The sequence below is a fragment of the Spea bombifrons genome, chromosome 7 (genome assembly GCF_027358695.1).
Source record: "Spea bombifrons isolate aSpeBom1 chromosome 7, aSpeBom1.2.pri, whole genome shotgun sequence".
Classification (NCBI taxonomy): domain Eukaryota; kingdom Metazoa; phylum Chordata; class Amphibia; order Anura; family Pelobatidae; genus Spea; species Spea bombifrons.
The window spans coordinates 18,414,481-18,431,314 of record NC_071093.1 but is presented as its reverse complement, the minus strand read 5'-3'; the positions used below and the strand labels follow the sequence as shown (position 1 = coordinate 18,431,314).

Here is a 16,834-nt window from a genome sequence, read left to right as displayed (position 1 = left end):
GATAAATGAAATGTTTACAACCAAAGTTATTAGGAATAGCATGAGGAAATGGTATAATTTGTTGGAGAGAATTGAACCCACTATTAGGATAAAAGGAATTCATGGCAAAAGGAATGAAATACTCATATAGATAGAAAGTCGTGGATTAATAGTATGGTGGAAATTAAAAAAATTACTCATTGTTTAAACATGGTTGAATTACATTATAAAATCATGTTGAAATGGTACTTAGTCCCCGCTAAGTTAGCAAAATTTAAACCAGTAAATACATCCACTTGTTGGAGATGCAACGTCGATGTAGGTACTTACAATCATATATGGTGGGATTGCCCTATGATTAGAAATTCTTGGAATGAACTATTTATTATTATTTCCGTCCCCGGAAATCACATTATTACATTTAAATCTTAATACCATTTCCCCTTACAAGAGAGCATTAGTCATACAATGCCTATTAGCTATGAAAATAGCCATAGCTAGAAAGTGGAGACAACAAGAGGGTATACACAGGGTATATATAATAAATCAGATAAATCTACAATGCCAAATGGAAAGGGGTTATTTCCGAGCACGTTCAGTAATGCATAAATTCTACAGCGTGTGGGAACCTTGGTTAGGCCAACTCCCTTCTGAAAGATGAAAGAAACATAGATATAGGTAACCATTAATATATTATATAGTTCCAGAGGATGAATGGGGAATGAATGTGTGTATATATTGGTCTTAGATTGGAAAACCGGAGCATGGATGTCTATGTTTTGTGGATAAAAATGATGTTTTATATATTAATTTTCTAAGGCTAATCGATATATTGTATGTTGTATTTGTTATTTTGTAATGAATTTTGGATATCTAATAATAAAAAATAAAAAATGTCTAGTTTTCAAAAATATATGATTTGATGGGGTAAATTGCATTGGCCAACTTCAAAGATACCCGAAATGGCACATGGGGGGGAAGAATTACCAGATTTGGAAAAAATGGCTTTGAAATAGCAAAACGCTATCTGTACTTATTGCCCCATAACGTGTAGAAAAAAGCAAAAAAACATAAAAACATTGGGTATTTCTAAACTCAGGACAAATAGTAGAATCTATTTAGCAGGTTTTTTTCATTACCTTTTATAGACGAGTAAAAGATTTTTCAACTAAAAATTTTTTTCTAAATTTGTCACCATATTTTATACTTTTTTAATGGTAAATAATATGATACAATCAAAACAATGTCATCTAAAGAAAGCCCTTCTTGTCCTGAAAAAAACAATATATAACTTGTGTGGGTTCAGTAAACGGGAAAGAAGAAAATTACAGCTAAACACGAGCAGCGCAGAAATGTTAAAACAGCCATTGTCCCAAAGGGTACAAAAAGTAAAATCAGCCTTTGTCACGAAGGGGTTACAGCTGATATTCAATGAATATAAGACTTTCGTGTAAAAAAGATCTGTCATATACTAGGCCATATACTTAAAACTGGAAAAAATTGACTTGCTAGCACAACTGTCTGTAAAACAAAATATCAATTGAGATGACCCTACCATGTCATAGACAGAGAGAAGTTTTTTCTGGACATCTGGAATTGTCCCTCGAGGCTCTAAATATGGATAGGAATCTTTCAAAATAAAGGAGACTGAGGGAGTGTTGTCACTATTCACAAGACGCGAAGCAAATGACAACATGCATTGCTTAAGACTTGAGCTAGTTGGTAGTCCACAGAGTTCCTTTAAGGAAATTAGAGCATTCTGCAAATATAAAAAAATAATACAAAACAAATATTTAATATAAAATGTAGGAGGGCCTTAGTATTAATTTCCCAAGCAGTATTGTAATACACTTCAAATGGCATAAACTATAAGGTACCTTCTGATAAAAGGCACCTCTTAGAGTGAACATGCACACACGGTGGAACTCAGAACTCAATTTATATAGCCTCCAATAAATTCTAATTAATTTATTCTAAAGTTTATTTATTGCTAACAAACATTCAAATAATACATTTCAATAATTCATTAATTCCAGTTGAAATAGACAAATCTGAAGTTATTTTAACTTAAAATCCTGAACTTTATTTATCATTGTGTAATTTTTAAGTAATAGATAACTTTATGAGCCAAATAAGATTACATATATGAAGGTGGGGTAAAATGCACATAGAAAAAGACAAGAGCATGACAAAGGGACCAAAAGAGTGTAAAAAGAGAAGAATAATTGAGGATAAGTGAGAGAATGCCAGCTATTTTACTTGTTATTTAATTAAATCTAAAAGCTAAATAAATACCTGCAAGTTTTCTCTGATATCAGTGGCTTCCCGTAGAGGATGGGCAGCAAGTTTAAAGATGTCATCTACCATTTTAAGGCCAGTATTCCTCAACATTGTATATTCTCTGGCCTTCTTCCCTATCCTAGCAGACAAGCCACGTTTCTGTGTTTTTCCTCCTCCACCTCGGTTGGTGATTGCAACATGAACAAAGAGTTTAGCATAATCCATTGTATCTCCAACAAATGTGTACAGTGGCACATGTCGATATCCTGGTTGCAAGCATTCAATAGGTATTGTATATTGACCAATAAATTCATCTCCGATGTAGTCATCATCAAGAACCATGAAGCGAACCATTGCCAACTCTGGTAGATTAATTTGGAACTCAAAACTCTCATCAAAAATGGGATTGTCCCCATTTTGTTGCACTGTTTTAGTTCTTTGCTCTGCGCAGTCAGCTGGGATGCCATGAATCTCTACACAAACATAAGGATCGATTACATCCCCCTTTGCACAAGCACCTTTGGGTTTTGGAAAGTTCTGTCCACTAATAATCTTTATGTGAAGTATCTGAGGGGACACACCAGGCACGACACCTTTGGTGTTGGCACTGAAATAAGATACCTCATCCCGCATAACTGATGGTCGAAGAACATAACCACATCCTCCATTCTGCATGAACCAACCAATATTGAGATCCATCATTGGCCCTGGTGTCTGATAGTTCATTGCTACAATCTGGCAACCACAATTCCAAAAGCCTTGTGGATTCATGTTACTAGAATCTATTCTCATTGGACTTGGATAAACCCTTGAAAGAAATTTTTTATTGTAGTTCACAAAGTCCTCTGGATACTCATTAGCAATACGGCTTGCCTGGCTCTCGCTAAAAGAGCAAACCTCACCATAAATGTGGGTTTTCCTAGAAAAGTCAAAGTCTCTGTATTGCACTGATTTGCAAATTGATACCAAGTCTGACAGTTCTTTACAAAGTGTGATCATTCTCTGCTCTACAAAGTAGTCATCTGCCATTCGACGAGACATCTCAGCTTCCTCGTCCTCTTCTGTTACCTCACCCTCCGCAAGGACTTTTTCAGATGGTAGCTTCTTACCTTTAACAATAATTTTCCTTCTTAGTTTTTCTGGAGACGGAAGGTAAGAATCTGTTGGAGAAACAGTGTTTGTGTATAATTTGCTTCCAAAGATCTTCTTCATGTGTTGTACCATCACCTTTTGTTGTTGCACAGAACAATGGTTTTCAATGCAAAGAATAAGAGGAAACTCAGATGAGACAAAGGCATATTTATTGACAACTTCTATCACATTCCTAAAGGTGAGTTGTGATGTCATGCTGTTACGGTTGCAAATTATTGGCTCGTTGTCTGCTCCATCACTTACATCCAGCTCTATGCTTCTACAAGCCATTTTAAGTGCCCTCACATATCCATTAACATCTGCAGGGCCTCTGAATTGATCTTCTATTAAGTATGTGTTATGAGAAGAGTTGATGTAGTAGTGTGATAGAGGCTGTGTCATGTCCTGGCAGACCTTCTTGTGAACAGGATCAAATATATCACACTCATGTGAGAGCAGATACTGTGTAAAACCATCAATGGTGAGGAAACCCTTTAAACGTCCTTCCTGAGACAGTTCATACTTCTGGATGGTATTGACACACATGTCTTCTGTCACCTGAGTCATACCTTGTTCAGATTCCAAAAATAACATTATATCGTTTGCATCCAAATATTCTTTGTTTTTTGAAATCTGCACAAGTAAAAAATATACTTCTGGCCTTGTGCAAAGATCACTAAAAGCTTCATAAAACTCCTCTTTGGTAACTCTAGTGGTAAGCTTTTCTTTGTTCTTTTGGATTTCCTTAAATTTTAATCTGACCTTTGCTTCTTTAATAGCTGGGGAGAGCTGTCTTATCAATGCTACTGCAGTGTCTTCAATCATGATTCCATTTCCATCCACATCTGCAACTTCAAAGACTGATTTTAGCCAAGCAAACCTTGGGTTGTTTTGGCCCCCTTCTAAGTCCAATGGTTGTTTGCTGTGCGAAGCTAGGTATCTAAGACCAGAAACCCAAATATTGGCCACATCAGCTGAATTAGCCACCAGGTCTAAAGACTCATAGTTCTCATCATGAATAATGGAAAAAGCACTGTCCTCACATATTTGGTCAGCCAAACCATTATTCCTGAATGTATCTGTGTTTTTCCCTAGTCTTATCTCTTTAATGGCAGAAATGTCTAGCTTTGCCTTTTCAGGATCTTTTTTTGAGGGCTCCCACCGCAGAGCCTGCAAATCTGTATCCAAGGTAAAGAAGCGATTGTAAAGGCGACCATTTGGTCGGACTTTCTTCAACTCACAACCTCCTTGCATGAAACTGATGCAGTCACTGGCACTGCTGATTTTCTTCTCTGATGGCATGCTACTGAAAGAGACTGTCTTCTTTCTTCCAGGTTTTTGATTAGAAGGATCCTAATGGAGAGAAATAAAATTTTGTAAAATACAGTGTGCAAAACATTAATCAAACAAGTTAAAAACTTTGAGTTACATGACTCCAAAAATGTAATCAGCTGTATATTGTGGTCTAAAATACAAAGCCTTTAACACCCGATCACGTGCCAAAGTGGATTTGAAAAGATAATAAAAAGAAAATACTTCCCTAATATAAAACTGCCGCTGCCCAACAAAACACTCCTCTCAGCGTTCAAATACGTAACCAACAGCAATCAGGGCGCATGTGTATATAGGAAAAAAAAATATATAATAGTGTGATACCGTTTTTGTAAAAGAAAAAATGTGAAGATGTGTTAAATGCACTCACAAACAGTGCCAGTACAAGAGGCTCTTCTGAAGTAAAGTCTGTTCTTTATTCTTTAAAAATTCTATAGATATAAAACAGAGAAACAACCATATGGTGCAGTAACTTCGTGTGCTGTGTATAAGCAAGTAGAAATGCACTTACAAGATGGTTGAGTTCAAATAAATGATATATTTAAACTTAAAAGTCCGGTAAAGTTGATCAGGAAATGCAGATTAAATTCTTCTGTATCTCAACGCGTTTCGCCGCTATCTGGGCTTCCTCAGGATAATGAAAAGAAGTTGGAGTAATCCGCAATGGTAATCACGTTACGATTGCTGATTACCATTGCGGATTACTCCAACTTCTTTTCATTCTATTATATATATATTTTTTTCCTATATACACATGCGCCCCGATTGCCGTTGGTTACGTATATTGTGGTCTATGCTGACTAGGCATTGGCCTATAGCAGCAGCCCCTATTCCACATAACCAGGGAAAGACTGCCCTTATTCAGATTGCCACTATGAAGAAGGATTGTGCCAAGCCGACAATGTCTCCACAGTTCACTATACCCAGAGTCATGTGTCCTTACTAGGCAGAACACTGGGATATGATACCATATCCAAACGCTCAGCAATAAGGACAACGGCCACATAGAGGACAACTAAAGGCATTGCTCTACACCTGACAACATAAATACTTTCCCAATGGTCAAATTACATGAAATTAAAGTTCAATATTTATTAAAATGTTTTGTGAATGAGTTAGTAAACCAGCTCAATGGTACTTTTCATGCTACTACTTCCTAGGTTTTACAAAAAAGTGTTATTTATTATATTATTTATGCCAGGTTAAACACAGGTCTCCATGAGGATATTGCCAATTTGATTTAGCATAAAAGTAATGTTACACATTTAGAAAACAAGTAAATTCTGGCTACATAAAACATTAATAACATCTTATTAGAATTATTAAAACTAGAGCGAGTTGAGAATTTAAGCAAAAGTAAACTTGGGTATAAATGGGTATACATTATAATGAATTATAATTTTAAAAGGGTAACCACATTTAGGAAAAACATAACTTTGCAAATACTGTAATAAGCTTCACATATAACTAGATTATAAGGTACACTGCACACAAAAGTGTAAGACAAAATAAGGATTACAAAAGCAATAAAAACAAACACACTTTGAAGTACCAGTGATACCGATAACAAAAGTTATGGTGGGTAAAGGTGATGGAAAACCCTTCCACTTAAAATTAAGGGAGTAGTAGAAGCATTATTAAACACTTATCTACAGACACCAGACAAGCCAGAAGGCTTGTTTTTCCCATGAGAAATCTCATGGTGCTCCCACAACCACAAGGGATTAAGGGTGGGCGCATGCAAATAAGGTCAACAATGATCACCTTTTGCCTCTATATCCACTTTATACATGGATCCCTTGAAAGTAATTGCCCTTAAGTACCAGTGATGAAAGAGAAATAATTACTTTGGTTTAACTGGCTACCATGGTTAAATAGGAATTGCAAAATCTGAAATTAAACCATCAGTGTAAAGAGCAGTCACCTATCACTTGTGTTATCTGCTTCATGACAAAGGCTGTGCCTTATGTTTGTCACCCCATCCCCTCAAGAGTGTAAACTTGCGAGCAGGTCTCTGTCCACCTAATGTATCGGTTTGTCTTAGTCTGTCGATTCTCGTCTTCTCATACCCCTTCAATATATGTGTGTTGTATTAAGCACTGCGTAGATTGTTGGCGCTATATAAATAAAAGATAATGATAATAAATGCATTTCTGATATGTCCTTGGTGAACTGTAATTCCCCTTGTTCACATTTAGTGTACGCACACAAATTATATCAACAGCCACCCACTGCTTGTGACTAGGGCCATGAGACCACTCTACGACCCGGAGGAGATGACACGTTCTGTAATAAGTGCGGGGGCAGGGCAACGCCAAGCCCCCCCTTGATTTGGGCATAATCAGAGTGGAGAAACATACACGCGGGGCCCGGGAGCCCCAGATGAACCTCAAGAGAGTTTGCCGCAAGGACACAAAGAAAGACGGAGGGATAGATATGGGAAGGGTCTGGAAAAGGTACAGCACGCGGGGCATGATGGTCATTTTAACAACACTGATCCCGCCTACCCAGGAAATTGTCAGGCGCCACCGTGACAAATCCCCTTGGACCCCAGCAAGCAGAAGTAAAAAATTGTAACGAAAGAGCTGTGATAAGTCAGGAGACAGCCACGTCCCCAGGTACTTAATTTTGTCGGTGCTCCATCTGAAAGAGAAGCACGACCGAATGGAGCTAATTTCAGCGCTAGACAAGGTAACGTTGAGTATTTCAGATTTAGACGGGTTAATCTTGAAATTTGAGAGAGCACCATAGATCGAGAGTTCCCGTAAAACATTGGGGAGAGACATCCTTGGGTGAGAGACAGTGAATAGGAGGTCATCCGCATACGCCAAGACCTTGTGATGCGTGTGCCCAATTGAGAGACCGCTAATGTTCGGGTTACACCTGATAGACTGTAGGAGGGGTTCTAGAGATAAAATAAATAAAAGAGGGGACAACGGGCAACCCTGGCGCGTGCCATTTCTAATACGGAAGGGGGCAGAATAAGCACCATTTATACGAACACAGGCCGCAGGAGTAGAGTATAGAGCGTGGATCCAAGCGAGCAGACCGGGGCCGAAGCCCAGGCGTATTAGGGTGGCAAACAGAAAAGACCAGTCTACTCTATCGAAGGCCTTCTCTGCGTCAGTAGACACCAGGACAGCCGAGGCTCGGGTATGTTTTGCAAGATGTATCAGGGACAAAGCCCTGATAGTGCTGTCCCGTGCTTCACGTCCAGGGACAAAGCCAGTCTGATCAGGATGGATCAAGGAGGTCAGGATCCTTGCCCTCTTTGGGGATGAGTGTGATAGAGGCCATCAACGTGTGATCGTGAATACGACCACCCTCCAGGATGGAATTGAAGGCGGCTACAAAGTGGGGGCCCAGAAGATCCTTGAATGTAGAATAATACCGCAGTGGGAGCCCATGGGGGCCCGGACATTTACCAGAAGGGGAGAACCTCAGGGCCAACAAGTTCGGGGAGCGTAATCGGGGAGTCAAGAGAGGCAGACTCCTCTGCAGTGAGCGTCCTACGTATATTCCGTTCAAGATAATGCCGGACCTCATCCACCCCAACAGGAGGTGCCGAGGTCGATCCAGCATGGCGAACATTATACAGCTTCTCATAGTATGTCTCTAAACAGTTAGCGATGTCTGAAGGAAGCGAGCGGAGATGGCCGTCAGGGGAGCGGATTCTGGAGAGATACACTGATTTCCAAGTCGCCCTCAGGGCCCTAGCAAGACATTTGCCCGGTTTATTCCTGTGTTCATAGAACAGAGCCCTAGAGCGAGCGAAGGATCGCTGCATCTTACAATTAAGAATAGTGGCCAACTCACCCCTCAGAGTAAGCAAGAGCTGCAGGTCAGACCCCGAACCGGAGGACTTATGAGCTTATGATCTTACCGTAAAGTTCATCAATCTTAGCCGCCAATGTTAGCAAACGCTGACAAAATGACCCCTGATCACACACTTGTGAGCCTCCCAGACAGTCAGTATCGGGGTTTCAGGGAGTAAATTCTCTGCAAAGTAGCGATGGAGAATCCCCAAAGCCTCGGCACCAATAGCAGCATCAGAGAGAATCGCCTCATTGAGGCGCCAGGAGCGTTCGTGAGGGCGAGCCACGAAAGCAGAACCGGGGCATGATCAGACCAGGTGGTAACACCAATAGCGGAGCTACGCAAGAGAGAGCGTGCCGACAGGGAAGGAAGAAGTAGTCAATGCGGGAGTAGGAGTGATGAGACATAGAGTAGAAAGTATAGTCCCGGTCTGCAGGGTGCAAGGCCCTCCAGCAGTCCATTAACTGATGTTCCAAGAGCATGCCTGAAATCTTACGCAGAACATGGCGAGGGGTTCCAGCCGTGCCGGCAGAGGTATCCAGGGCTGGGAGTAAAGACACATTGAAATCCCCCCCTAGCACCAAAATCCCCTCCTGGAAGCCCTCCAGCTCCCGAAAGACTCTACGCAAAACAACATGTTGGCCCCTGTTGGGGAGGTAGACGTTAGCGAAGGTATAGGTTTGCTGCAGAACCATCCCCTTCATCAGTAAAAATATCCCCTCGGGATCCTCCCGAGTATCAAGCAAGTGAAATGGAACCCAGTTGGAAAAAAGCACCGCCACCCCTTTGGTCTTCGCAGAAGGGTTGTCACTGAAAAACCCAGTGGGAAAAAACCTAGTAGTCAGTCTGGGTGCCTTAGATTTCAAGAAGTGCGTCTCCTGCACAAAAGCAACATCAATCCGCCCGCGCCTAAGGTCCCGTGTAAGGGAGGAGCATTTTTCAGGGGTATTCAGACCACGTGCATTGATAGAGAGTAGATTCACACCAGCAGACATGACTGACACCACACAGAAACTGAAACAAACAACAACAGCAACAAAAACAACAAAAAAAAGGGGGGTACGGGTAAGAGGCGAGGGGAGTACAGATCAAAGAGGAGGAATGAGGGTCGGGAGACACAGGGAAGGAGAGGTCTGTGGAGAGGAAAAGTAAAGGGGGAAGAGAGGAGAAGAGAAGGCCAGAGATGAAGGAGGAGAAAAAGGAAGAGAAAATAGAAAACAAAATAAGGGCCGCCGCTCGCAAGCACGCATAACAGAGATAGAGCTAAAGAACCGCAAAGTGAGAGAGGAATACAGGATGGGCGGACAATAACAGTCAGGCTATGATGCCTGTACAGTGAGCAACAGGGAAACCATCCCGTAGATAAAGCATTTGGCATACAGCAGTAGGCAAGCATTGACATCCACGGAATTAGAAAAGAATAAACAGTGCAACATCAAAAGGAAACAAACGTGTGTATCATAAACCAGGTCAAAACACCACTAGTAGGCATAGGTGTTGGAGGAAAACAAATCAGAGCATCGGCAGGAAACTCAGTGACAGTGCGAGAGCAACCCCACAGAACATATGGTGATGAGTAGCACACACCAGATAGGAGCAGCCCAGGGTTGCACCGAGGGAAGAAGCGGCCAGACACATAGCGGCATGTAGGCCAGTTCACCCATATAACCAGTGAAAAAGAAACATAGCAACCGTGGAAAGTGAACAAACATTTACATTGTAAAAAAGGTGATCAATGCCAGTGCAATAGCATATAGCAACATACCCCCCCCCCCCCGCAACAATACAGGGGGAGACGTATCATGTGTATAAGGTGGCATGCACATTGAGGTACGGAGACCAGATGACCCACAGTTTCAGCAGAGGGCAAATGCAAATATTGTAAATAGTGGGCAACCACCCCATGAGTAACTAGCAGCACCAGGGATGTATCATGTGAGTAAGCGGCCAAGCACACATTGGCAGGCATGGTAAAGCATCCATAAAGTCAGTGAAAAAGGAACAGTACAACCGTGAAAAAGAAACAAACATGTATATGGAAGAGAATATCCATGGCTATGGGAGAGATGCATTATATCGTGTATAAGGAGCCAGGTACATTGTGGCATTAAGACCAGGTCACTCATGGTGTCAGCAGAGGGTAAATGCGTATATTGTAAGCAGACCCCATTAAAAGGGAGTGTAGAAAGTAAATATGGTAAGGTTGCTGCACCAGGGACGCATCGTGTGAGTGAGCGGCTAGGCACCAATTGGCAGACAGGCTAGAGCACCCACGGATTCGCTGAAACAGAAACAGTACCACTGTGGAAAATAAATAAACGTGTACATGGCAGATAAGATCCATGTCAGTGGGAGAGACACATCATGGTGTGTATAGGGTACCAGGGACCGATTGGCATGTAGGCCAAATCACCCACGGTTGCAGCAGAGGGCAAATGTGTACATTGGGGATAGTGTGCAACGACCCTGTCAGCAGGGAGTGTAGAGTGAAAACATGAGAAAGTAGCTGCATCAGGAATGGATCGAGTGGGTAAGCGGCAAGTAGGCCAGTTCACACATAATTGCAGCATATCTGCACCAGGAATATTTCGTGTGAGTAAGCGGCTAGGCACATATGGAAAAAAGAAACAGTACAACCATGAAAAGTAAACAAACGTGTGCATTGCAGATATGATCCATGTCAGTGGGAGAGACACAGCATGTGGAACGTAACGCAGCACCCGCGGCGGCCGGCGGTCGGACACGCCCCCCCAGGTCTTATAATCAGACCTCAAATAGAGGTCCGACTATAAGACTAAGATCCAGATCCCCAGCAGCGCTAAGTAGCAGACAGGTGCTGCTAATCAAATGCCCTTGATTAATTGATCATCAGCAAGTGTGACCACCTCTATAAAAGTTTTTATAGTTTTAGCACTTTGTTGGAAAGACATCAGTAAAGATCTTAGAGAAGCAATTGTTGCTACACATCAATATGGGAAAGGTTATAAGGCCAGTTCAAGACAATTTATTTGTACAGTGTTCCTTCTACAGTGAGAAAGATTATTCAGATGTGGAAAACGGTTGCTGATCTTCCCAGTCGTTGACGTCCCAGCAAATTCCCCCCAAGCTCAGACCATGCAATGCTCAGAGAAATGTGAAAAAAAAAAACAAGAGTTACATCTCAGACACTACAGGAATCCGTTAGCATGACAAATGTAACAGTTCATTAAAGTACAATTAGAAAAAGACTGAACAGGTATGATATGTTTGGAAGGGTTGCCAGGAGAGAGCTTCTTCTCTCTAAAAAGGACATGGCAGCACTGCCTAGGTTTGCAACATTGCATCTAAACAAACAACAAGACTTGGACAATAACAATATACTTTGGACAGATGAGACTAAATTGGAGAGGTTTGGCTATAATGCGCAGCTTCACGTTTGGCAAAACCAAACACAGCATATCAGCACAAACACCTCATATCAACTGTCAAGCGTGGTGGAGGGGTAATGATTTGGTGTTGTTTTGCAGCAACAGAACCTGGCAGTCATTGAGTTGACTGATGAACTCAAATGTGATGCCATCTGTCTGACAGCTAAAGCTTGGCCGAAATTGGGTCATGTAACAGGATAATTATCCCAAGCAAACCAGCAAACATACAACAGAAAAGGAAAACAATCAATGTGCTGCAATGTCCCAGACAAAATCCAGGCCTCAACCCGACTGAAATGCTGTGTCGGCACCTTCAGAGAGCTAAGCATAAACAAATGCCCACAAACATTAAACAACTGAAGCAATGTTCTAAAGAAGAGTGGTCCAAAATTACTCCACATCGATGTAAGAGACTGATAAATTCATACAGAAAACGATTACTTCAATTCACTGCTGCTAAAGTTGATTCTACAACTGCTTTATTTTTGTTGAATAAATCATGCCATAGTGTAATATGTTCATCTGAGTTTATATTAACCTTTTTTTAGACCTGCTAAGGAACAGATTATTGTTATTATGCCCTGACATGTAACACCATGGAATTCAAAGAGGGTGTAATTCTTTTTCACACAACTGTACATTAAACTAATAATTAAGAGACAGTCTTTCTTACAGCATGAGGTAGATCTGGGGTTTTAACCCCTTAAGGACCCCTTAACATTTTTCGTTTTGTACCCTGTGGGACTGAGGCCGTTTTGACACTTTTGTGGTGCTTGTGTTCAGCTGTAATTTTCTCCTCACCCATTTAGTGTACCCACATAAGTTATATATTGTTTTTTTCAGGACAAGATGGGCTTTCTTCAGATACCATTATTTTGATCGTATCATCTTATTTACTATAAAAAAAATAAAAAAAACATGGTGAAAAATTGAAAAAAAACACATTTTATGACTTTTATTTGAAAAATCTTTTACTCACCTAAAAAAGCAAGTAAAAAAAAAAACTAGCTAAATAGATTCTACTACTTGTTCTGAGTTTAGAAATACCCAATGTTTTTATGTTTTTTTGCTGTTTTTTGTAATAAGTACAAGCAGCGTTTTATGATTTCCAAATCTTTTTTTACAAATCTGGTCAGTCTGCCTCCATCTCCTCTTTGGAACATCTTTGAAGCCGGTTAACTCAATTTAACCCATTCAAACCATATATTTTTGAAAACTAGACACCCCAGGGTATTCCAAATGCTGTTATTTTAACCCTTTCCATGCACCAATTATAGAACTACACTTTGTCAAACTTTGTAATAGTAATATTTTTTAATTTTTTTTCACACAAATTGTACTTTAGTTATAGATATACAGGTTCTGGTATATGTCACTGTCAAACAACACCCCGATATGTGTTCAGGAACATCTCCTGAGTGCAGTGATACCCGGCATGCATGGGTTTGTCGGGTTGTTTGAGATTTAAAATGCCACATTTGGGAAGTGTGCTTTTTTTCTCCATTTTGGTCAGTCTGTACCTATGCCCTATCTTTGAGCTCGGCCACTCCAATTTACCCCATCAGCCATTTTTTATATATATTAGACACCCCTTGGGTATTTGAAGTGCTTTTATTTTAACTCTTTGTTGAGATTTTTGAGAAATTTTAGCACTTGCTCAAAATAATAAACTTTATTATTTTATTTTATTTTTTTAATACTTTTTTTTTTACACATTTTGCTGGTACTGGATGGTTCATCTAGTGACATCACTGCATAATTATTTTTAAATGTTAGCACATTTTTTTTTTTTGAATATTTTACTAATCACATAGTGATTAGAAAGCTGGGTTCCATTGACTTGCTTGGTTGAATTCAACCTGTATTCAACCTGCAAGTGGAGCCAGAGTTCTCTAGAGGGTCTGGAGACCGTCTAGCGAACTCTTTCTTCTTTATTGTTTTTTTTCCCGGGCCGTCGCCATCTTGCTGATGGCAAAGAACACCGGCAGCTGCACCATTTAAGTTTAGCAGGCAATCGTTGATCGCCTCCTAAACGCTTTTAAAACGGCTGTTGACGCCCCAGGGAGGGACCAGACATGGCCTCCGATGCCGATCTCGGCGTTACTGAATGCCTCGACATCGAGGCATTACAGTAACGCTGTTTAAGCGAAGAAAGTGATCGTTGATCACTTTCTAAGCTTATTTAATTTTTTGACGGTTCAGGACCATCAAAGGTCATTTAGTGACCTTCTTGTCATGACGGTTCTGAACCGGCAAAGGTCGCGAAGGGGATAAGTGTGTCAAGCCTGCTAATAAACGTGCCACAGGCTTCCATAAGGCTGGAAGGGAGGTTTGCTTTATTTTATGTTTTTGTTCCTTCAACTAGTTTGCTGAGCGGGTAGACAAAATAAATAAATAAAAAAATCTTTGATTTGTCGAACTCAGTCAATATGCAGGACTTTCCATGAAGTAAAGATCAAAACAGCACGGGACAATATATTCAGCACAATATGAACCTTTCCTCACACATGCCCTGACAAATATAATAAACCAGGCATATCCAAAGTCCGGCCCGCAGATAAGTTGCCCAAATATAGATCTTACACTCCCCCACCCCGGGGAGTCCCCGAGCACCGCTCAGGACTTCTGGGATCTCTCGCTGCGGGACTTGACGTCATCAGCCGGCGCAGGGAGAAGGAAAGCCCAAATCTTGCGAGATCTCGGATGTCGCGAGATTTGGGCTTTCCTTCTCCCTGCGCCTCCACACACAGCCACAAGGGCGACCATTAAGGGCTATTGAAGAAGAAAAACACTTCTGCCTACCAAACACCTTGACAAGGAGCAGTAACTGCACAGACAACACACTGACAGGCAGACAGGGCTGCGCACTCAGGATACATGTATAATGCAGACAAGGGAGCATATAGGAATCTGTAGTAGCAAGCTGTCATACCCTTCATTAACCCCTAACTGTCCGTGACTGTGCTATACTTCCATTATCTGATGACCTAGTCTATGTGCTAGTGATGGGAAGTTCGGATCATTAAAGTGAATCGGATCATTTCTACTCGTTCACTGAAATGATCCGATTCATGATCCGAATCTTCGGGTCACTCAGTATGACTCACAGGAGTTACTGTTTCTCAGTCCCTCCGTGCAGGCACACTAACGATTGGCCCTGCCCCTTTCATTAGTCAATGAACCCTCCCGTCTGCCTACTAGAGTGATGTCAATGAAGGCAGAGAGTCGTTCAAAGATTCAGATGATCTTACAGGGATCCGGATCTTACAGGGATTCGAATCATTCAGAGAATACTTTTATAAATAAATACATTAATAATCACTGCCCCCAGGATTTAGATTCCCCCTTTACCTCTAACTGCACCTTAAGTTAACTTTATTAAATTAATTAAATTAACCCTCAGTATTAAATTAACCCGAAACACCCCATTAACCATAACTGCCCCTAAATTAACACTAAAGACCCCATTAAGCATAACTACCCCTAAATTAACCCTAAACACCCCATCAACCATAACTGCCCCCCAATGTTCACTTCATCAAATCTGGCACTCTTCGAAAAAAGTTTGGACATGCCTGCAATAAACTTTGTTGCCCTGAACTTCAGACATTAATATACAGCTTAGCCCTACAGTTCAAGTAAGAAACTTACTTTAATTTATATTAAATATACACATCTTTCAAGTTTAAACTATTATTTATTAGTAGTATCTGATTAACCCTTTCAGTCCCTGGTACCTCAAAGCCTGGAGCAATTCTGCCATTTTTGCGGTATGTCAGTTCAGCGATTATTCTCCTTTCCTGCGAATAGTGTACCCGTGTAAACTACATATTGTTTTTTCAAGGAGAGATAGAGCTTTCTTTTGATACCATAGTTAGATGATTAGCTGGAAATTTAAGATGACAAATTTAGTAAAAACTAGCCAAAATTAGAAAAAAAAAAATATTTTTTTATATATCTCCCCTCAAAAATAGGGAAAGTGATGTGAAATCCCCTCTAAGCTTATCAATTCAGGTGTCCTGATTTAATTAATACCTAATTTATATAGAATTTCCATATTTTCTCAGCACTTATAGGGAATATACTATAAGGTCTACATTATTCATAGAATTTTTACATAAGGTGTGATGGGATTGAAACTCTTTGTTTTGAACAAATATACAAAAAATACACACGAAAGTATATATTTCTGTAAAGCAGACAACCCAAACTATCTTATCAGGGTTATTTCATGCAGCTATTTGACCACCAATCACTGTCAAAGGTGGCTGCAGAAATTATTTCCTGCACTTTTTTTCACCAACACTTCTGCGTTGCTTAGATTTTTTGCACAGGGTATGCGTTACGGCAGAGAAACGCGGCCAAAATTTTTTAGTTGCATCTCCTGATTAAGGAGATGCCCCACATCCTTAGTTTTTTCTTTCTAGAGGGCCCTATCTATCCCTTCCGGTCAGGGTGTTTGCGGCACTACAGATTTCCAGCTGGAAGTTATTAACCATATTAAATCTGTTGTATGAAATTACACAAAAGATAATTATTTCTTTTAGGCTATCAACACAATATCAAAATATCCTTCATATTTAAACTATTCTAAAACCCCAACTGGCATTCTTATTTATATCTCCTATATAATCCATATAGACATATGTATGCTGTGCTTTTTATGCTCTAGGCTCAGACAGAGAAAATCTATCTCAATTGAATCTAGGACAAATGAATTTCCTCAGTTTGGTCACAAAGTAATTTTGCAAATAGTTTTGTTATTCTATTGGATGCAGAAACAATAATACATTCTCGTCTCCACTTATACATGGATATTTTGAGGATATATACAAAGTCCTCCCGGGGGAGTCATTTCTCAAATTCTCACCAGCCTGATTGACAATTTA

General features: G+C 40.4%; 1 protein-coding gene across 2 annotated transcripts in view; it reads right to left on the bottom strand.

Annotated features, from left to right (window-relative positions):
- Positions 1 to 16,834, bottom strand: part of PLCL1 (phospholipase C like 1 (inactive)) — a 141,020-nt gene that overhangs the window by 91,839 nt on the left and 32,347 nt on the right. For both annotated transcript variants that reach the window (XM_053471756.1, XM_053471757.1), the window contains exons 2-3: positions 2,275 to 4,743; positions 1,535 to 1,738 (exon numbers count right to left, since the gene is read on the bottom strand). In XM_053471756.1, the coding sequence (XP_053327731.1) occupies positions 1,535 to 1,738; positions 2,275 to 4,743 (2,673 nt within the window). The remainder of the gene's footprint in view (positions 1 to 1,534; positions 1,739 to 2,274; positions 4,744 to 16,834) is intronic.